The sequence below is a fragment of the Bubalus kerabau genome, chromosome 5 (assembly GCF_029407905.1).
Source record: "Bubalus kerabau isolate K-KA32 ecotype Philippines breed swamp buffalo chromosome 5, PCC_UOA_SB_1v2, whole genome shotgun sequence".
Taxonomy (NCBI): Eukaryota; Metazoa; Chordata; class Mammalia; order Artiodactyla; family Bovidae; genus Bubalus; species Bubalus kerabau.
Genome location: NC_073628.1, coordinates 699557 through 722520, shown reverse-complemented (window position 1 = coordinate 722520; position 22964 = coordinate 699557). Strand labels below are relative to the sequence as shown.

General features: G+C 53.8%; 1 protein-coding gene across 4 annotated transcripts in view; it reads right to left on the bottom strand.

Annotated features, from left to right (window-relative positions):
* Positions 1-22964, bottom strand: part of AP2A2 (adaptor related protein complex 2 subunit alpha 2) — a 67072-nt gene that overhangs the window by 14973 nt on the left and 29135 nt on the right. For 2 of the 4 annotated variants that reach the window (XM_055580495.1, XM_055580493.1), the window contains exons 2-8: positions 22577-22645; positions 14492-14634; positions 12690-12883; positions 12073-12202; positions 10111-10212; positions 2175-2283; positions 710-860 (exon numbers count right to left, since the gene is read on the bottom strand). In XM_055580495.1, the coding sequence (XP_055436470.1) occupies positions 710-860; positions 2175-2283; positions 10111-10212; positions 12073-12202; positions 12690-12883; positions 14492-14634; positions 22577-22645 (898 nt within the window). The remainder of the gene's footprint in view (positions 1-709; positions 861-2174; positions 2284-10110; positions 10213-12072; positions 12203-12689; positions 12884-14491; positions 14635-22576; positions 22646-22964) is intronic. The other 2 variants (XM_055580496.1, XM_055580494.1) reach the window with 1 other exon arrangement.

The window sequence follows — 22964 nt, the reverse complement described above, 5'->3', positions numbered from 1 at the left end:
GGCCAGGGCTGCCGTCACAGCCGCCACGGCCTCCCAGGACACAAGGCCTGACGCTCACTTTGGTCAGTACCACACGAGGACCCCCAGAGCGTTTCTCAGTGCATCCACGGGACCCGCCTCCAGAGGGCCAAGGCTGGCCAGGAACCTGAGCCTCCACACCAAACTGGCCAGGGGACCCCAGTTTTCATCATGCCTTGACCAGAGGTGACACGCTCAGCCAGAGAACCCGCCTGGCCGACAGCGGGATGAAAGCCCCGACGTGGAGAAGGTAAACGCAGGTGGCGATGGTACACAGAGGTCACTGGTGTTCAAGTGCCAGCTCCATGCACCCCGGGGGCTGGGGGGGGTCTTTGCTCGCTTTTCACTCTGTCCTCGTGACATCTGCACCCTTCGGACACAGCCGAGACTGGTACACCCCCCAGCGGGGGAGCTGGCTAACAGTACCCAGTCCGTGGAACCATGGCACTCTGGTGGGCGCACCTGCTGGGACCTGGAGACACCCCCAGCCCACCCTGTGCGGCCTCCACACACCTTCTCGCCACAACCTTGACCCACGCAGCCCGCGGGACACACGCTCACACGGGTTCCTGGGTGGCCCTGGGAGCGGCTGGCCTGGTGGGATGCCCAGGAGAAGGGGGAGCCCCAGGGGGAGGCAAGAGCACGGCACCCAGCTGCGTGTGGAGGGTGGAGGCTGAGTGCGCAGGCCCACCTGTCATGGTGGATGACCAGGCTGATGGCCTCGAAGAGCACGGCGTTCTTGGCATTGGAGTGCTGCACCTTCTTGGACTTGGGCGGCTCCTGGGCTTTGTTGAGAATCGCCTCCAGGCACTCGGTCAGGCGGCCACGCACTGCAGGGTCTTCTGGGCAAAACAGCCAGCCATTGGCGGCTCCCTGCAGCCCGCCCTGCCCCAGCCCCGGTAACCCTCGCCTCAGCCTCTCAGAAGGTGAAAGTCCCAACTCAAAGCCTGAGGCTGCTCAAGGCAGAGGATCTGACGGCCAGGATAATGTCTTAACACAAGCACGAGACGCGAGTTTTGCTGAGACGTAGATCATATGAGCTGATGAAGATGAATCTCAGTGACACGGACAGAAACACCTGATACGGAAGTTTGGGGTGGGGGGTGGGGAGGAATGAAAGGTTTCTTCCCACTACCTGCTATCACCACAAGAAACAGAGAAAACACACGAAGAGCAACAAAAACAGAAGGGAAATTTTAAAATTCTAGTCAAAGCAGCACAAGAAAGACTAGGAAAGTGATAGAAACATGAGAACTCCAGAAACCACCGCGGCACTGCATCTAAAGCGCCTGTCTAACGACCACTCAAGGCCGGGCCCCCAGGCGCCGGGCAGGGGGCGGGGGCGGCAGCGTCCCAGAAGCCGCCAGGGGCGGAGCAGGGCTGAAAGCGGGAGGCGACACCGAGACCCACCCCCAGGGGCTCCAAGTCGCCCCAGCCTGGGAGTAAGAAGGCAGAGGCCAGTTCCACCGAGAGAACGACTGCCCTGCGCGGGGGTGGAGGCCCGCCGGCTGGAGGGGTGAGGCCTCATGGGCCCCGCGCCTGCTCAGCTCTGCTGCAGGGTGAGCAGCTCACACTTTAATATAAAAAACACTCAGGACACAAAGTGACTTGAATTTAACAGACATACCCTGTACAAAAACAAATGAAGGCTAAAGTGCGGAGGTTACAACAAGAAAGCCATCTTTGTAGAAGGCAATTTCGAAGTGCGCAACAGGAACTCTCATGAGCGTTCTCAAACCAGTGATTCTAGTTACTTGCCATATTTTAGAATAAAACAAACATAACAATATCCATGACATGCACTTTAAAGTAACACAAACTTAACAATTTTGGATGTGAAGTTTCAACCGGTTTCAAGAATTATTTTAAAAGACTGTTTCAAAAACCCACAGAGATCTGACCCTACATGTACATAATACACAGAAGCAGAGCTCATCCCAGTCGTAATTAAGTGAGCGTCCTCGACTAGCTGCTCCAGGAAAGCCAAGAGCTGTGAGAGCATCAGAGAGACCCGGAGAACCAGAGCTGGCGCCAGGAGAGCAAAAGGTGACTTGTTAAAGAGTGCGTGTGTGCACGTATGCTCAGTCGCTCAACACGAAACCTAACGCTCAAAGGCCACAGCAAGCCCTCCTCCAGGCTCTGTGCCCGGCTGTTACCTGGGGGCGGGTAGCACTGCAGGAGCCGCAGGAGCTTCACCGACAGCCAGGGGGCCGGGACAAAGTAGTAGGTATAATCCTGAAGGTCCGTGGAGGCCGACGTCACGATCTGTGAGAAGGCACAGCAAGATGAGATGCGGGCTGGAGTCCCCAAGAGCACCACGCCGTGTGCTAAGAACAGACACGCTTGTCCAGGTCGGAGGGACAGGAGTGCAGCCCCCAGCCCCAGAAGAGCCACTGCACAAGGACACCCCCGCCCCAAGGGACACGGGCCTGCGGGCACCCAGCGCTCGACAGCGACCCCGCCCTCAGGACCCAGGTCTCCAGAGCCTGGGCGGAGAGCCCCACCTTTCCCACCTGGCCCCACGCCCCACCGTCCTCAGGGCAGGCCTGAGAGCACAGGGTCTCCACTCTCACCCCCCACCAACCGCGCCACAGGGTCTGGGCAGATGACACACCACGCCCCGTGCACACGGGGACGGCACACACCCGCAAACCCGCTGCACGTGCCCCCCACACCCCACGGCAGGGGCTCGGAGTGGCTCCCCTCACAGGGCTCGGCCATGACACCAGGTCACCTGAGACGGGGGAGCTCCAGGCCGGGCAGAGCGGTGGGGAGCCCAGCAGGAGCAGCCGGTGGGCAGGCGCACGGAGCAGGCCCGACCACGCCGCCAGGGACACAGCCGGCCACCCAAGGCTGCCTTTCCAGTGCCCCTCAGGCAGCTAAACCAGGCTCAGAGTTAAACTTAGAGCATTAAATGCACATATGTGAAACAAATACAAAAACAAAAGTAATGGAGAATTAATCTCAAGGGTTTGGAAGAGACTAGCAAATTAGCCCAAAGATAGTGGAGGAAAGAAAACAATAAAGATACAAGCAGAAAGTAATAAGGTACAAAAATCAAAACAGGACCAACAAAGTCAAAAGAAATTCTTACATACTTGATGAGCTAAATCCAGCACAACAAAAGGGCAAATACCCAACACAAATGAAGGCGGGAGGCCACAGCGCAGGGCCAACAAGGGACTTTCTGCCCAAACACCTGAGCGTTCGCGTTAAGTTAGCAAAGGGTTAAGAAAATGCCACTTAACAAAAGAAAATCTGAGGCCTCATCACTTACTACATAAACTGAATCCGTAATTAGCAGTCGCCCCACAAAGAAAATCCTAAGTTCACATGGCTTCACCAGTTAATTAATAAAATTGTTAGCAAAGATATAACAAGGAATTTCCTTAATGTGGCAAAGGACACGGATGTGGACAAAACCTGCCGATGTCATACTTAACACCGAGACATCAAAGGCTTCCCTTCAACGTAAAAAACACACCAATCACCTTTCACATTCAACACTGCAGGGAAGGCCCGAATTGGAGCAATAAAGCAGAAAGTACAAACAAAGACGGACCGGGAAAGGAAAGAAGCCGTCATTGTCCACAGAACACGTGATGGAAAACAAAGATGACCCAAAGCAATCTACATATAAACCGCCAGGTCTGACAAGTGAGTCTGGCAAAGTCGCCAACATCAAGAGCAGTAAGTACACAAAGTCCACCCGCACAAACCAGCACAGACTTTTATGATAACATCTGTAAGGTGTCACTGAGAAGAGCGTTTTTAAAATAAAGTATATAAAGATAAGTTAAACAAAAAATAAAAGAACCTCTTCTTGAAAAGCTATGAAACATATTTGACAGAAATTAAAGACTAAGTAGATACACCATGGCCACAGACTCAAAACCTTAATACTGCAAAGATCTGAATTCTCCTGAAACTACAAAGGTAGCCCCGATGGACTCTGGGGATGGGGCTCACTGGTGCCACTGGACATCAAATTAGCCCAAAGTCACGTCACCGGCACCAAGATACACAGAGAACCAGAGGGGCTCAGCACAAACCGGCATCTGTGCCAGGCCAGGTTACTTTACTGCAAAACCAGGGTGTGCGGAGGGCGGGGCCTTCGCAGCGGTGCTGGGACAACGACACAACTCAAGAACAGGCCTCGCCACAACGTGATGCCAGCTCGCTGGACTGTCGACAACGAGCCCTCAGAATAGGACGGACCACACGCGTGGGGACACGAAGGCATGAACCCCAGAGGAAAGCATCAGGAAGTCTGACTATACTCAAACGTGGGGTTTCTGATCAGAGAAGACTTCACCAGAGAGTGAGTGAGGTGGCAAGGCACAGAGCAGGACAAGACTTTTAAACACAGAGCAGGCTGAACCACATAAAGTTGCTGTCATATTTGTAGATCAGTAATGGTTAAATTTTCCAGTTTACTGTGATCCACACAGTCAAAGGATTTGGCATAGTCAATAAAGCAGAAATAGATGTTTTTCTGGAACTCTCTTGCTTTTTCCATGATCCAGTGGATGGTGGCAATTTGATCTCTAGTTCCTCTGCCTTTTCTAAAACTAGCTTGAACATCTGGAAGTTCCCAGTTGACGTATTACTGAAGCCTGGCTTGGAGAATTTTGAGCATTACTTTATTAGCACATGAGATGAGTGCAACTGTGCGGTAGTTTGAGCATTCTTTGGCATTGCCTTTCTTTGGGATTGGAATGAAAACTGACCTTTTCCAGTCCTGTGGCCACTGCTGAGTTTTCCACATTTGCTGGCATATTGAGTGCAGCGCTTTCACAGCATCATCTTTCAAGATTTGAAATAGCTCAACTGGAATTCCATCACCTCCACTAGCTTTGTTCATAGTGATGCTTTCTAAGGCCCACTTGACTTCACATTCCACGATGTCTGGCTCTAGGTCAGTGATCACACCGTCGTGATTATCTGGGTCGTGAAGATCATTTTTGTACAGTTCTTCTGTGTATTCTTGCCACCTCTTCTTAATATCTTCTGCTTCTGTTAGGTCCATACCATTTCTGTCCTTTATCAAGCCCATCTTTGCATGATATGTTCCTTTGGTATCTCTGATTTTCTTGAAGAGATCTCCACTCTTTCCCATTCTGTTGTTTTCCTCTATTTCTTTGCATTGATCGCTGAGGAAGGCTTTCTTATCTCTTCTTGCTATTCTCTGGAACTCTGCATTCAGATGTTTATATCTTTCCTTTTCTCCTTTGCTTTTCGCTTCTCTTTTCACAGCTATTTGTAAGGCCTCCCCAGACAGCCATTTTGCTTTTTTGCATTTCTTTTCTATGGGAATGGTCTTGATCCCTGTCTCCTGTACAATGTCACGAACCTCATTCCATAGTTCATCAGGCACTCTATCTATCAGATCTAGGCCCTTAAATCTATTTCTCACTTCCATTGTATAATCATAAGGGATTTGATTTAGGTCATACCTGAATAGTCTAGTGGTTTTCCCTACTTTGTTCAATTTAAGGCTGAATTTGGCAATAAGGAGTTCATGGTCTGAGCCACAGTCAGCTCCTGGTCTTGTTTTTGCTGACTGTATAGAGCTTCTCCATCTTTGGCTGCAAAGAACATAATCAATCTGATTTCGGTGTTGACCATCTGGTGATGTCCATGTATAGAGTCTTCTCTTGTGTTGTTGGAAGAAGGTGTTTGTTATGATCAGTGCATTTTCTTGGCAAAACTCTTATTAGTCTTTGCGCTGCTTCATTCCATATTCCAAGGCCAAATTTGCCTGTTACTCCAGGTGTTTCTTGACTTCCTACTTTTGCATTCCAGTCCCCTATAATGAAAAGGACATCTTTCTTGGGAGTTAGTTCTAAAAAGTCTTGTAGGTTTTCATAGACCCGTTCAACTTCAGCTTCTTCAGCGTTACTGGTTGGGGCATAGACTTGGATTACTGTGATACTGAATGGTTTGCCTTGGAAACCAAAGGAACATTTCATGCAAAGATGAGCTTGATAAAGGACAGAAATGGTATGGACCTAACAGAAGCAGAAGATATTAAGAAGAGATGGCAAGAATACACAGAAGAACTGTACAAAAACGATCTTCACGACCCAGATAATCACGACGGTGTGATCACTGACCTAGAGCCAGACATACTGGAATGTGCAGTCAAGTGGGCCTTAGAAAGCATCACTACGAACAAAGCTAGTGGAGGTGATGGAATTCCAGTTGAGCTCTTCCAAATCCTGAAAGATGATGCTGTGAAAGCGCTGCACTCAATATGCCAGCAAATGTGGAAAACTCAGCAGTGGCCACAGGACTGGAAAAGGTCAGTTTTCATTCCAATCCCAAAGAAAGGCAATGCCAAAGAATGCTCAAACTACCGCACAATTGCACTCATCTCACACGCTAGTAAAGTAATGCTCAAAATTCTCCAAGCCAGGCTTCAGCAATATGTGAACCGTGAACTTCCTGATGTGCAAGCTGGTTTTAGAAAAGGCAGAGGAACCAGAGATCAAATTGCCAACATCCGCTGGATCATGGAAAAAGCAAGAGAGTTCCAGAAAAACATCTATTTCTGCTTTATTGACTATGCCAAAGCCTTTGACTGTGTGGATCACAAGAAACTGTGGAAAATTCTGCAAGAGATGGGAATACCAGACCACCTGACCTGCCTCTTGAGAAATTTGTATGCAGGTCAGGAAGCAACAGTTAGAACTGGACATGGAACAACAGACTGGTTCCAAATAGGAAAAGGAGTTCGTCAAGGCTGTATATTGTCACCCTGTTTATTTAACTTCTATGCAGAGTACATCATGAGAAATGCTGGACTGGAAGAAACACAAGCTGGAATCAAGATTGCCTGGAGAAATATCAATAACCTCAGATATGCAGATGACACCACCCTTTTGGCAGAACGTGAAGAGAAACTCAAAAGCCTCTTGATGAAAGTGAAAGAGGAGAGTGAAAAAGTTGGCTTAAAGCTCAACATTCAGAAAACGAAGATCATGGCATCCGGTCCCACCACTTCATGGGAAATAGATGGGGAAACAGTGGAAACAGTGTCAGACTTTATTTTTCTGGGCTCCAAAATCACTACAGATGGTGACTGCAGCCATGAAATTAAAAGACGGTTACTCCTTGGAAGGAAAGTTATGACCAACCTAGACAGCATATTCAAAAGCAGAGACATTACTTTGCCAACAAAGGTTCGTCTAGTCAAGGCTATAGTTTTTCCTGTGGTCATGTATGGATGTGAGAGTTGGACTGTGAAGAAGGCTGAGCGCCGAAGAATTGATGCTTTTGAACTGTGGTGTTGGAGAAGACTCTTGAGAGTCCCTTGGACTGCAGGGAGATCCAACCAGTCCATTCTGAAGGAGATCAGCCCTGGGATTTCTTTGGAGGGAATGATGCTGAAGCTGAAACTCCAGTACTTTGGCCACCTCATGTGAAGAGTTGACTCACTGGAAAAGACTGTGATGCTGGGAGGGATTGGGGGCAGGAGGAGAAGGGGATGACAAAGGATGAGATGGCTGGATGGCATCACTGACTCGATGGACGTGGGTCTGAGTGAACTCCGGAAGCTGGTGATGGACAGGGAGGCCTGGCGTGCTGTGATTCATGCGGTTGCAGAGAGTTGGACACGACTGAGCGACTGATCTGATCTGATCTGATCTGAATGGTCTAGTGGTTTTCCCTACTTTCTTCAATTTAAGTCTGAATTTGGCAATAAGAAGTTCATGATCTGAGTCACAGTCAGCTCCCGGTCTTATTTTTGCTGACTGTATAGAGCTTCTCCATCTTTGGCTACAAAGAATATAATCAATCTGATTTCAGTGTGACCATCTGGTGATGTCCATGTGTAGTCTTCTCTTGTGTTGTTCGAAGAGGGTGTCTGTTATGACCAGTGCGTTCTCTGGCAAAACTCTATTAGCCTCTGCCCTGCTTCATTCCATATTCCAAGGCCAACTTTGCCTGTTACTCCAGGTGTTTCTTGACTTCCTACTTTTGCATTCCAGTCCCCTATAATGAACAGTTAGAACTGGACATAGAACAAAGTGGTTCCAAATAGAAAAGGAGTACGTCAAGGCTGTATATTGTCACCCTGCTTATTTAACTTACATGCAGAGTACATCATGAGAAATGCTGGTCTGGAAAAAGCACAAGCTGGAATCAGGATTGTAGGGAGAAATATCAATAATCCCAAATATGCCGATGACACCACCCTTATGGCAGAGTGAAGAGGAACTAAAGAGCCTCTTGATGAAAGTGAAAGAGGAGAGTGAAAAGGTTGGCTTAAAGCTCAACATTCAGAAAACGAAGATCATGGCATCTGGTCCCATCACTTCATGGGAAATAGATGGGGAAACAGTGGAAACAGTGTCAGACTTTATTTTTCGGGGGCTCCAAAATCACTGCAGATGGTGACTGCAGCCATGAAATTAAAGGACATTTATTCCTCGGAAGAAAAGTTATGACCAACCTACCAACCTAGACAGTGTATTAAAAAGCAGAGACATTACTTTGCCAACAAAGGTCCATCTAGTCAAGGCTATGGTTTTTCTAGTGGTCATGTATGGATGTGAGAGTTGGACTGTGAAGAAAGCTGAGCGCCAAAGAATAGATGCTTTTGAACTTTGGTGTTGGAGAAGACTCTTGAGAGTCCCTTGGACTGCAAGGATATCCAACCAGTCCATCCTAAAGGAGATCAGTCCTGGGTGTTCACTGGAAGGACTGATGCTAAAGCTGAAACTCCAATACTTTGGCCACCTCATGCAAAGAGCTGACTCATTGGAAAAGACCCTGATGCTGGGAGGGATTGGGGGCAGGAGGAGAAGGGGATGACAGAGGATGAGATGGCTGGATGGCATCACCGACTCGACAGATGTGAGTTTGAGTAGACTCCGGGAGTTGGTGATGGACAGGGAGGCCTGGCGTGTTGCGGTTCATGGGGTAGCAAAGAGTCGGACAAGACTGAGCGACTGAACTGAATGGTTAAATGTTGCAAATTTTGTTTGGTTTAACCTAACCTAACCAACAAAGTGTTCATATCTAAAAAATACAAAGAGCAGGTTTCTGTGGCAGTCCACACTTCCACTACAGGGGGAGTGGGCTCAGGGAACCCACTGGTCAGGGAACTAAGACCCCACATGCTGGGAGGTGGCTTAGTTGCTCAGTCGTGTCTGACTTTGGGGCCCGACGGACTGTAGCACGCCAGGCTCCACTGTGCTTTCCAGGCAAGAACACTGGAGTGGGCTGCCATTCCCTTCTCCATGCCGAGAGGTACTGCCAAAATAATAAACAAGAGTTTTTACAAAACAACAAAAAAGATGACATTGTGGAAAAATGTGTGAAACACTAAACAGGTTCTTCACAAAAGAAGGTATTCAAAATGCCAATGAAGGGATTTCACTGGTGGGCCCGTAGTTCAGATGAAATGGTCCCAGAGCAGGGGACACAGGTTCAAGCCCTGGTCAGGGAACTAAGATCCCGCTTACTGTATGGTGTGGCCAAAATAGATAAAATAAAGGGACGTTATCTTGAGAAAAATTTTTTTTAAAGCCAGCAAACACGCCGAGCTGCCCTAGCTATCGGGTGATCAAGAAAATGCAGACTAGTTGAGAACGCAACAGGACCAAGTGCCCAGAAGGGTTAAGACCAAGAGGCCGCAGGCCGGGGAGGGGCCACGGGCTCCTCACAGTGGCCTTCAGAGGGGACACCCAAGCGCTCGGCAAGACAGGACACAGAGAGGCGAACACGCTGCCCAGCAACACGCGTCAACCATCAGCAAGAGAAACGACTCCGTGACTTCACGGCCCTGATGATCAGAGCGAGCTGGTCACAGAGCGACACGGGCCACGGGCCTTCGTCAGCAGGAGGCACAGCACAGGCGCGCAGCGGCCGCCAGAGGCGGGCTCTGCCCTTCACGCTTCCTGCGCCAACAGGACACCCCTGACAGGGGTCAAAGGAAAGCCCACCAGTCACTAACCAAGACACACGTCCACCCCCGAATCACAGACTGCCCAAAGGCCTTGCCTACTGAAAATGACACGTTAGTTAAATAAAGTGACAAAGACCAAAACCCACCCTGAGCTCCCCTCCCTTCGGCAGACTTACTCTGCTTAACCTGGAGACGGCCAGAGACACAGAGGTCTTGAACTCTTCCGGGTTCTTCTGTGCCAAGGTGGTGATGAGGCTGGTGGCGGCAGTTACCACACCCTAAGAAGAGACACACACGTTCAGACGCCCGCCAGATGACCTGCAGACAGCCTCTCGTCTGAAACAAATTCTAAACGAAACGTTAAACTCAGCAACAACCGGCCACCTTGGGGCCACTCCCATCAGTCCTCGATGTTTCAAGAAAGCGAGATGCACACATCGGTTGTTGCCTTACTTACTCTTCTCTCTGAAAACGTGGGGACCCGGCACGCTTCATCCCAGAGCCCTGCCTCAGGGAGGCGGCCCCGCGTCCACCCGCCCACCCCCTCGCTGCCCCTGACTTAGGTCACTCCGTGTGGACTGCATAAGGATAGACACATTACGTTCAGATTCACAGGAATCTTTCCAACCCAAATCTGAGACCGTGGAAAACAGCAAAGCCCATTCTTCCCCATTTTCAAATGTGGTCTAACCCATGTCTCTGCCCCCTGACCGGGGAGCTCCACTGGGCCTGGATGAGACCCGACCCCCCAGTGAGGTCAAGGGAGCTGGTCAGCTCCCCAGTGCAGTGCCCCACGTTCCCTGCACACTTGCAGGGGTCTGTGCAGGAAGAGACTGTGAGGAGAGGGCTGGGGGCCCCCACGCCCAGGCTGCCTCCTCTCCCTCCTTCCGGGCGACGCCTGGGCCATGCCGGACTCAGGAGGGGCCTGGCCGCAGGAGGAGCTTTATGCCTGTCACAGCCCCCCGCCTCCTGCTGCTCTCAGAAGGGCCCGCTTGCTTCTTCTGGGTGGACAAGGGGTCCTCTTCCGGGGGGTCCCCAACCTTGAGACCAAAGAAACCAACCCCAAGCCTCAGGTGGCAAAACCAGGAGATGCGTGACACAGAAACCACACCCACAGAGGACAGGTGCCAGTTCACCCTGAGCTGCGATGCACCCCACCCTGCCCACCGCCGCAGGGCTCCTGCAGCCTAGAACCACGCAGGCACCAATCCGTGCACCAGCCACAGAGCCATGCAGGTGAAAACACAAAGTAAACAGAGAGCCGGGCACAGAGACGCCCCAGGCGCGGGGCCTCCTGGCTGAGACGCCCCCGCCCCAAGGAGAGGTCACCTGTGCGGACCCAATTTTCCCCGAGAGTGAGAGACACGGAGGGACGCTCGCAGGCTGCCCCACGGCAGGCGAGCCTGCACGGCCACCGCCCTCACCCTGTGGTCTACCTGTGTGGACCGTTTAGTCCTCATTTCATCTTTAAGGCAGATTTCTCTTCTGGGAAAACACGCAGTAGCCAGCTAACATGCTAATGCCTCTCTGCTCAATGGGAAACTCCGTGTGGAATCTTGACTCTCTCGTTTGTAGATAGGATTCCGGCAAGACAAGGCCACCTGTGCGGCATCAGCTCCTACCTGACCCCGCCTCCCAGCGTCAGCGTGGACAAGGGCCCGTGACTCACGGCCAGCCCAGACACCACCTCACTGCACATCTCGCTGCTCTGACGATGCCCTGCCGACGATGCAGAGCAGGCTCGGGCCTGGCTCATGTCCAGCCATGTGGATTAGGCGGGCTGTGTGCCAGAGCCCCCGGGGCCACAGGACAGCCCTAACTGAGGTGCATAAAGACGCGCCTCTGAGGCCCTGTGGACGCAGCACTCCTGCAACATGCTGGGCTGTGCCGTTTGTCTCTGCACCCACCAAGCAGGAGCCCCTCCAACGCCTGGACAGAGTGAGTCAGAGACCCCGTCTCATCTGCCCTGACCCCAGGGGAGGGGCTCCCAGCCTCTACCTGAAGGCTCTCCCAGCTCGACGACTGGGCCAGGGATGTCCCCCTCAGCAGCCTGGAAGTCACACAAGGCTGCTCACGTGGCCCTGGCCCCGAAGAGGCTGCACCGCAGAGGAGCGTGGGTGTGACCCAGAGGCACCTACCAGATGCTGGTCGTTGAGGAGGTGCACCACGCGGGACGTCCAGTCGCCCATGGGGACAAGGTCCGGGGACGTCCTGTACAAGCGCAGCAGGCAGAGGGCGGCGCTCTGCTTCACGCTGTCCATGGTGTCTCTGAAAGACAGGCAGGAGTGAGGCCAGCATGGCCCAGAGCCCAGGGACAACACCCGCAGCCCCAGGGGACAGAGCCCACGGACACCACCCCACGGCCCCAGGGGACAGAGCCCACGGACACCACCCCGCGGCCCCAGGGGACAGAGCCCACGGACAACACCCGCGGCCCCAGGGGACAGAGGTGCACCAGTGACGGGGCTGGAGGGACACGGGGAAAAAGGGAAAAAGGTTTCTTCGGGCGCTCCACGCCATCAAGCTCGGGCTGCCACAGCCCGCAGAGACCGAGAGGAGGCGGGGTGAGGCTCTGGCCCAGGACAGAGGCCCATATGGACCTCCTGACAACTAAGCTGGCAATCCCGACCCGCCTCCTCCCCATGGCTGTTACCAAGACGGGAGGCTGAGAGACCCATAGAGCCTTCAGGACTCACACACTTGACTTATGCACACGGGAGGTGACCGTGCCCTCAGCAGGCCACCAGACACGTACCCGGCAACGAGGATTTTGGGAATCTCCCCTGCGAACGCCTCGGCCATCTCCCGGCTGCCCACGTTGGCAATGCAGTGCAGGGCCAGGCCCATGAAGGTGGGGTTGCGGCTGGCCAGGTCGTTCTTGATGGCGTTGTTGATCAGGCGGATGAGCTCACTGTTGGAGTTCACCAGCACAGAGATGAAGAGATAGCCCTGGGTTCCAGAGAGGAGAGAGACCACCGCTGGACATACTCGGCCGGCCCCTGCCCACCCCAGTCTGCTCGGCGCACTGCTGCGGTCAGGCCACAGAGGGCCCACCTGCCTTCTCCTGAGAACACGGCCCCCAGGGGACAGAGCCCACGGACAACAACCCGCGGCCCCAGGGGACCAGAGCCCTCCTCGGACAGTTCTGCAGGACAAACCTGAGGCACTGTCCCCACGGGCATCAGACACCTTGGAGCCCCACCCCCAGACCAGTCACTGGTCCACGGGGACCTGAACAGGATGGAAGAGCCTGTCTCAGCTGTGACAGGAACACTGCGGACCACCTTCCCTCTCTCAGCTGTCTCAGGGCCCCAGCGTCCCCTCACCACCGGGCCAAACTCCAGCCTCGTGCTGTCCCCGCTGTCCATGCCCTCCCCATGCAGGGACAGCACCTCTCAGCCCCGTCAGTCTTGGGAGGAACTCGCCTTCTGCTCTGGGCTCTGGCCACCCTGCCCTCCTGCACATGGGCCTTGATGCATGCCCTGTCTGTCCCCTCCGCCCCCATGTACCCCTTGTCCTCAGCCTCAGCTCAGGTCTTCCTCCCGCCAGAGCCCTGCCTACTAGCCGCCCACTGCTCAGAGTCCAAAGGGCTCCACCCGCCTCGGTTCCTGGCGATGGCCACAGCTCCGCTCGCTCTCTGTAGCGGGCTGACGGCCTCGCCCCTGGAGAAGAGCCGGGTCCACCCCTGCTTACGGTCACTGTGTCCCCAGGGCCCCCAGCACACTGCTGGGTCTATGGAAGGCACTCGGTAATTTCTTGGTGAGAGTGTGTGTGTGTGTGCGCGTGCACATGCATGCGTGTGTGTGTGCGCGCGTGCGCGCGTAAGTGTGCACGCGCATGCGTGCGTGCGTGTGTGCGTGCGTGTGCATGTGTGTGAGTGTGTGTGTGTGCACGCACACACACCCACACATGCACTTAGTTGCTCAGTCGTGTCTGATTCAGCAACCCCACAGACAGCAGGCTGGCAGGCTCCTCTGTCCGTGGGATTTCCCAGGCAAGAATACTAGAACTGGTTGCATTTCCTACTGCAGAGGACCTTCCCGACCCAGGGACGGAGCCCGCGCCTCCTGCTAGGTGGCGGAGCTTCACCACTAGCGCTTGGGAAGCCCGTTTCTTGGTGAGTAAACACCAATACTTAACAAAACCTCTGGGGCATCAAGGGTATTTTTTCACTTTCTGCAAGTTAAATTTTTTGGGCAAAGAAGAGGAAAATATTCCTCTTACACTTGAGAAAACACATAAATAATGTTACTCCAAGCGGATACAGGGCTAGAGGCATGAAGCTAGGGGCCCTCAGGGCCTAGACACGGGCACTCACCTCAGCAGACACTGGGGCCAGGCGAGGCGCAGACACCTGCCCTCTGCTCTTAAGTCAGATACACGGGCACTGAGGGGAGGGAGTGTGCCAACCCGCCCTCTGGGGTGGGACCCCAGGACATGGTGCCCTACCACCAGCTCCCACTTAAACCTGGGGAAATCCCCAGACAGACGGAGGTGCAGAGCAAGAGCCAGGTACCAGGGGCCCCAGGGAGAAGCAGTGCCCCGCTGCACACTCACGATCTGCTTCTCGGTGTATCTGTTGGAGCTGAGCAGGTTCACGGCCTCCATGTGCCCGAAGTCGATGTCGTGGCCCAGCAGGAAGATGAACAGCAGCTTGCACACATACTTCTTCTTGCTGTAGCCATCCAGGGCTTTGTCGCCTGCGGGAAGGGGCAGCGCAGGAATAGGGCGCCAGGCCCACCTCCAGGAGGCCGGCCAGACTGCTGTACTGTCAGGCTTGCGCCCAGCGCTGCTGAGCTGGTCACCATATGAGAGCTGAGCGTCTGGGTCCCTCGCAGACCCCAAACCAGCGGCCCAGCCAGCAGCAGAAACACAGTCCCCCAGCACAGCCGGGGTGTCAGCCCCGCCAGCACAGCCCTGCCGCGCCACCCTGACCTCACCAGCAGCTTAACCTTTCAGAGATGTTTATTCATTTAGGCAGGACAATACACTCTAAGTAATCTCTCATTTCACCCAGTGTTAGGACAAATCACCCACCGAAATGCCACGCAAAACCACCAGAAGGGCTTGTTTCCCCACCCTGATGGCAGCGTGACTCGGCCTCTCCCGGGAGACCGTGGCAAGGCAGGTTCACGACAGGTCACTGTCAGCACAGAAAGTGTTGCTTTAAAAAGGACCACCAGACAGTGCCGTTTTACAAGCAGAGGTTCTCACTTCACCAGAGAAGCGCGCAGCATCCCCGTGCAGCCTGCAGAGGTGAGAGCAGGAAGAACGGCCCCTCGAGCGCGGCACTGCAGTGACCCTGACCGCAGGGTCAAGGGCCAAGCAGGATGTGGGGGCCGGGAAGGCGAGGGCAGCCACAGCCCTCACTGCGAGGGCGAGTCACCTGTGTCCCGGGATAAGCCCCGGCCACCTCAAAGGGCATCGAGAAGAAAGACCCCCAAGACTCCCGAGGTGACAGTGGACCACGAGTCAGCCAGCCAGCTGGACACCTTACTTGGGGAGCTCTGAAACCCGTCCTTCTCAGCAGCAAACTGGCATTCCACTTAATGATCAAACAACATCAAGTCAGAGAGGGCCTGGCTCCCTGCTCCTCCCACTGCGACCTGCACCAGAGAAGCCAGCTCACTGCTTCCCGACGGGACCCCCGCCCCATCCCCCCAGGACAGCATCTGAGCTGAGGGCACGGGGCCCAGGCGACCGCGCCTCACCCCCCCACCTGGCTGCCCCTCAAGGACCAGCCCGCTCGCCATCACCTCTGGAAGCCGCCTCCGATGAGCAGCCAGAAGTGCTGCCCCCCCTCACCCCTGGAGAGCGGCCCCAGCCCCAGGAACAGCGCCAGGCCACATGCGGGACGCAGAGACTCACAGATGCGCAAGACGCCGAGCGCGCAGGAAAGGCAATCACGGCCACAAAAGGAGTCTCGGCCCTGGTGCTGCCGCGACGCAGGGCAAGAGCCAGTGTCTCCAGGGCAAGGCATCTGAGCCCGGTGACCGCATCCTGCTGCAGGACTCCCACCTGAGCTCCTTGTTCACCTCTCAGAGACCCGTTCAACACTGGCCCTAACCCTTAGCGAGTACCTGCCTATGTTCAGGGGCAGGGACAGCAACACGCCAAGTGTGGACCAAGAGGGAGCCCCGTGGGCCCCGAGCCCAGTCTGCGTGGCCCGGGCTGCGAGCTGCTGCGGGGCTGCAGCACCAGCGCGTCCACCCAGGACCCCACAGGCCCAACCGCGCTCAGCTCTTCCACCACGTAAGGACCTCCACACACCCGCTGGGAAAACCAAGGCCTAACTATCAGCCATACCACATGAGGCAAGAACGTGGAGGAGCTGGGAACTCACGCTCAGCTGAGCAGGCACAAAATGGGGCAGCCGCTCTGGAAAATACGGGACAGGTTCTTAAAAGGTCAAACATGTACCTGTCATGCAAGCCAGCGGCTCCACCCTCAGGAGCCTTCCTGAAGGGAAGGACACCACGCATCCACACCAGCCCCGCACGCAGGACTCAGAGCAGCTCCACACCGCGCCCACGGGGAGCCAGCACAACACGCAGCCACCAGGACACGGGCGGACCGCGAAGGCACACTCGAAGTCAGTGAGCAGACACACGCAGCCCGCCAGGACGCGGGTGGACACGGCGGCCTCTGCCGCAAGAAGAGCAGCAGGACCCCGCTGCCAGAGACGCGAGGGGATGCTCACGGGGGCCGCGCTCCTCCTTGGCTGTGGGGGTGGCTGCGTGAACACTTGGATCTGCTGAAACCCACAGTGCACACTCGACTGATTGTAAGTTATACCTCAGAAAGCCAATTAAAAAAAAAAATTACTGTGTCAGAATCTCCCAGAAAAAAAGAGCGAAAGATTAAATCACACAGGCAAAGGGATGGCATGCATTGAAGCCGCAAAGGCCGCCAGGCGGGAGGTCAGATGAGTGAGCCCGCGACGCACGCACTCAAGCTCCCTCGAGGAAAAGAGGTGTTTTTTCCAAGTCCTTCTACACCTGTAAAAACATACATTCCTTACAGAAACTCCTTTCATTCGTCTTTCTACCCCAGCACCTGGGACTAGTGAGCACCAGCAGTGAATGAGCACGTGAACACATCCCTGAAGCCCAGCACCAAGACGACACGCCTGCCCCCCGACAGGACAGCACAGCGGGCGTCTCTAGAGGCCCCAAGACCGAGGGCAGGCCCGCAGCATCCACAAGCAGCCCGACCCCCGCTCTTGAGTTCCCTGGCCAGCCGGGCAGCCAGGGCAGGGGAGCCGCCTGCCCATGAGGGGTGCAGGGCTGCCCGGGGGAGACCAGCGGCCGCCTTCAGGCTTCGACGGGGAAGCTGCACACGAGGCTGTGGCCACCAGTTCTGTTGTGGACCAGGTCTCACATGGACGCTGCCCCTGGCGCCAGGCCCGTCCATGCCTCCCGCTCCAGCTGTCTGTCACCAAGGACCCCACGCCCTGTGCATGTCTCACCCCCAGCGGCCCATGCACCGCCCACACGCCCACCATGGTCCTCCTCTGTCGGCATCCGGGACTGACTGCTTCTGGCCTGAAGTAGGTCATTTAGACTCTCCATTAGCACAGGCTCCCTGCTGGGAAACTCTCCGTTTCATCTGGAAAGGCCTCTTTTAGCTTCGTTCTCGTGGAGCTGGCAGCTGGATGCAGACCGCTGGGGCTACACCTTCCAGCGCGCTGACAGCAGCCCCTGCCCGCGGCCCCTTGGCCTTGCGACGCCGGCCCTGCCGTCCCTGTGAGCACGGCCTGTCTCCTTCTCCCTCTGGCGACCAAACACCTCCTGTCTCAGGTTCAGCATTTTCACATCGGCGTCTCTAGATGTGGCGTTCATTATTCACTGTAACCGTGGCCGCTGCATCTGAGGTTTGAGCGTCACGAATCTTCACACGTCCTCTGTCACACCAGCTCTCTCTCCTCCCAGGAGGCCAGCCAATCTTCCAGACTTCGTCCCCCACCCGTCTCTCACCCACTCTTCCTCACAGAACAGGCTGCCTCCTCACCCGTCTTCCAGGACACTGTCCCTCTTTAATAAGCCTGTCATTACCTCCACGTAAGCTCTTTATTTTAGTTACTCCATGTTTTGCTCCTAGAATTTCCATTTGGTCTTATTTCAACATCTGCTATGTGAGTTCTTTTATACTAAGGTCCCCACTGAAATTTTCAAGTTTGTCTTTTACTGCTTTACAAACAGTGACCCAGCTCCCTGCCACCCCGAGTCCAGTCTCAGTGGCCCCTGTGAGTCCACTGCTGTCGCCCCTCTGGCTCCTGCCGAGCCATCGGGCTCTGTGACGGTGCTGGGACGACACCCTTGCAAAGTCAGCTGCAGATGGTAGGTGACGCCTAGCACATGGTCCACCTGCGACGGCCGCCTCCTCCTCCAGATCACTGGGACAGGGCTGGCTGCCCGGCCACTCCCGCCCCAAGGGCCCTGCTTCTCAAGGCTCAGCTTCAAGGGGAAAGAGGCCTCTTGTTGGTGAGCTCTGGTCAGCACTAGACCCCAGCTGCTCAACCTCGGCACTGGGCCTCCTCAGGCCAGGCGGTTCTGGGGTGTCTGGTGGCCTGCCTGGCCTCCACCCAGTAGGTGGCAGCAGCTCGCCAAACCCAGGTGGGCCAAGCTCTGTCCCTGGGGACAAAAATCCTCCTGACTGATGGTCGTGTCCGACTCTTTGCGACCCCATGAACTGTAGCCTACCAGGTTCCTCCATCCATGGGATTTTCCAGGCAAGAGTATTGGAGTGGGTTGCCATATAACCACCCTCCAAGACTCTGAAGAATGGAAAAGACTAGAGATCGCTTCAAGAATATCAGAGATATCAAGGGGACATTTCATGCAAGGATGAGCACAATAAAGGACAGAAATGGCAAGGACCGAACAGAAGCAGAAGAGATCAGGAAGAGGTGGCAACCATACACAGAACTAGATGATAAAGGCTTAATGACCCAGATAACCGAGACGGTGTGGTCACTCACCTACAACCAGACATCCTAGAGTGTGAAGTCAAGTGTGCCTTATTAGGAAGCGTTACTAGGAACAAAGCTAGTGGAGGTGATGGAATTCCAACTGAACTATTTCAAACCCTAAAAGATGATGCTGTTAAAGTGCTGTTCTCAATATGTCAGCAAATTTGGAAAACTCAGCAGGGACCACAGGACTGGAAAAGGTCAGTTTTCATTCCAATCCAAAAGCAAAGCAATGCCAAAGAATGTTCACACTACCACACAATCGTGCTCATTTTGCATGCTAGTAAGGTTATGTTCAAAATCCTTCAAGCTAGGCTTCAGCAGTACGTGAACTGAGAACTTCCAGATGTACTTCCTCTGCCTTTTCTGGACCGAGAAAAGGCAGAGGAATCAGAGGTCAAGTTGCCAATATCCACTGGATCATAGAAAAAGCAAGTGAATTCCAGAAAAACAGCTGCTTCTGCTTCAGTGACTACACTAACGCCTTTGACTGTGTGGATCACAACAAAGTGTGAAAGATTCTTAAAGAGACCGGAATACCAGACCATCTTACCTGTCTCCAGAGAAACCTGTATGCAGGAAAGAAGCAACAGTTAGAACCAGACATGGAACAATGGAATGGTTCAAAACTGGGAAAGGAGTGCAACAAGGCTGTATGTTGTCGCCATCATGAGAAACGCTGGGATGGATGAATTACAAGCTAGAATTAAGATTTCCGGGAAATATCAACAACCTCAAATACGTAGATGACACTACTCTAATGGCAGAAAGTGAAGAGGAACTAAAGAGCCTCTTGATGAGGGTGAAAGAGCAGAGTGAAAAAGTTGACTTGACACTCAACATAAAAAAAAATTAAGATCATGGCATCTGGTCCCATCACTCCATGGCAAACAGACGTGGGAAAAAATAAAAGCAGTGACAGACTTTCTTGGACTCCAAAATCACTGCAGATGGCGACTGTAGCCATGAAATTAAAAGACGCTTGTTTGGAAGGAAAGCTATGACAAACCTAGAGAGTGTATTAAAAAGCAGAGACATCACTTTGCCGACAAAGGTTCATCTAGTCAAAGCTATGGTTTTTCCAGTAGTCATGTATGAATGTACGAGTTGGACTATAAAGAAGGCTGAGTCCCGAAGAACTGATGCTTTTGAACTGTGGTGTTGGAGAAGACTCTATAGAGAGTCCCTTGGACTGCAAGGAGATCCAACCAGTCCATCCTAAAGGAAATCAGTCCTGAATATCCATTGGAAGGACTGATGCTGATGCTGAAGCTCCAATCCTTCGGCCACCTGATGCAAAGAACTGACTCACTGGAAAAGACGCTGACGCTGGGAAAGACTGAAGGCAGGAGGAGAAGGGGACGGCAGAGGATGAGATGGTTGGATGGCATCACTGACTGAGTTGGTGGACAGGAGTTTGAGCAAGCTCTGGGAGATGGTGAAGGACAGGGGTCCATTGGGTAGGGTGCGAACGTGCAGCCACCGTGGAGACAGCTGGGCGGCTTCTCACACACGTGCACACACTCTCACCATGTGATCGGCAGTCACGCTCCTTGAAAACACAACCACAGTAAAACCTGCACACTGATGTTTATAGCAGCTTTATTCATAGCTGCCCACACCTGGAAACAAGCCAGATGTCCTCCTTCAGTAGGTGAATGGATGAATGAACTGCGGTACACCGAACAATGGAGTGTCAGTCATGTAAAAAGAAATGAGCTGTCAGGCCACAACGAGACACGAAGGAGCCTTAAATGCATAAACCAAGCGAGAGAAGCCAACGAGAGACGCACATACTGTGTGGCTCCAGCGCTGTGACGTTCTAGAAAAGGAGAACCATGGAGAAAGGGCAAAGCTCGGCGGGAGCAGGGCTGCGGCGGGAGGGGAGAGGCAGCACACAGTGAGGGCGTCCGCGGCGGGGAGCCGCCTGTGCGGCTGTGGCGAAGGCACGCCATGACGCGTGGGCACAGCAGGGGCCCGAGCCACCTCTGTGCCTCCCTCTCAAGCTTACTGGGAACATGAAACTGCTACACAAGAGCACCGGGGAGACTGCACGTGACGTGCACACACGGAGGCTTCCAGGGGTGCTAGTGGTAAAGAAGCCACCGGCCAATGCAGGAGGGTTGGATCCCTGGGTCAGGATCCCCTGGAGGAGAGCATGGCAGCCCACACCAGTCTTCTTGCCTGGAGAATCCCATGGACCGAGGAGCCTGGCGGGCTACAGTCCACAAGGTCACAAAAAGTCAAACACTTCTGAAGTGCATTAGCACCCATGTATAAACCAAGTAACTAGTGAAGACCTACTGCACAGCACAGGGCCTCTCCTCAGTGATCTGTGGTGATACGAAGGAAATCCAAAAGTAAGGGGACGTATGAACATGCAGAGCTGACTCATTTTGCTGTATAGCAGAAACCAACACCGACTCCCCTGATGGCACAGGGGATAAGAACCTGTCTGCCAGAGCAAGGGAGGTGGGTTCGATCCCTGGTGCAGGACGAGCCCACGTGCTGCAGAGCAACTCAGCCCCACGCCACAACCACCTCAGCCGGCACACCTGGGGCCTGTGCTCCACCAGAGAAGCCCCCGGCCTGCATCAACAGTAAAAGCCTGCCAAAGCAAGGAAGACCCAGCAGCAGCCAAAACAACTAAATTTAAAAAAAGAAAAACTGACATTGTAAAGCAACTACACTCCAATAAAAATTTAAAAATAAATAAAACTGCTCCACAAAAAAGTCAATTTTTAAAAAATTTAAGCAATGCAAGTTATAGACATCCCCCCATGCACATACACACACACACACACACACACACACACACACACAAAACATTTATATAAGCAAAGCACTCCACATAAAATTCCAAGGCTTTCTCAGGCCTCCCAGAGGATCCCTGGGCTGGCCAACAGTAAGACAGATGCCTCCCCGAGTCCGGCAGGAGCAGTCCTGGCCCCACGAGGGTCTGCGTCCTGCCGGCACAATGTCCGCGCTCGCCCGCGGCAGCACCCGCCGGCTGCCGTCCGCGGTCCCTCCGGCTCGGTGGGTTCACCCCGCCCTCTCCTCGACGCACTTTTTCTAGGCAGCTTCAGCCACTCTTCCGGCTAACGTCTGCTCAGAGATCTGAACCAGGTCTCAAATTTGTAAAAATTAACTGAAAATTTAAAGTCTACGGGACTCATAAACATGTCCCAAGAATGAAAATCTACACCTGACGGTTCTCCCGAATGAGTCCGCTCAGAGAGCGCCCACCCCCAGGCTGGCCGGCAGGGAGATGGAGAATGAGTGCAGGGCCCGCGTGGTCGCTGCGCAGACACAGCCGCCGGCAGGAAGCACTCAGGCAAGCGCGGCGCGCTGTCAGGGAGCTGGCTGCAGCTCCTGCACCCTGTGGAGCAGACTCGGCGGGGACTGCTCCAGCCAGTGTCCTCCCAGCTCCAGGAAGAGGCTGGACGGGGGAGGAGCCCCGCTATCCAGAATCAACTCTACACAGACCATCAAACTACTCCAGAATAACCACCGGCTTTACTTTAAACATCAACAGAGCCAGGACAGCATCTGTACTGAGGCCTTCACTCTGATTTGAAATGAAAAAAATAAAGATGCGATTAAGAGATTAAGTCCCTTTTGCAAAATTTACAAAAGAATATTGTGTGTGGCCAACGGTTAGACACTCTTACCTTTAAATTTGGATCTAATGTTTGCCAGCTCTTTGTTTATTCTCTTTATTTCTGCTTCTTTACTTTTGCCTAAAAAGAGAAAACACAAAGGCATCTTACTTTAACTGATTTCTAAACAAACACCTATTTCCTGACAAGAGTGCCACATCAGCGCTAAGGGCAGGACCAGGCTCACAGGAGCCCGAGGGGAGAGGCCACCTGCCTCCACCGGAGGCCGTCGGTCGGGTGCAGCCCCTCGTCAGGACCAGCAAGTCTGTGGACGCTCCTCGAGTGAGGGAGCCCCCAGCGGCGCGCAGCTTGCTCTGTTCGCCTTCTCGCCACAGTGCTGGGCCCGGGCACGCGCTCAGCATTGCTGAGCATGCTCCATGATAAACCACTCTCAGCTAAG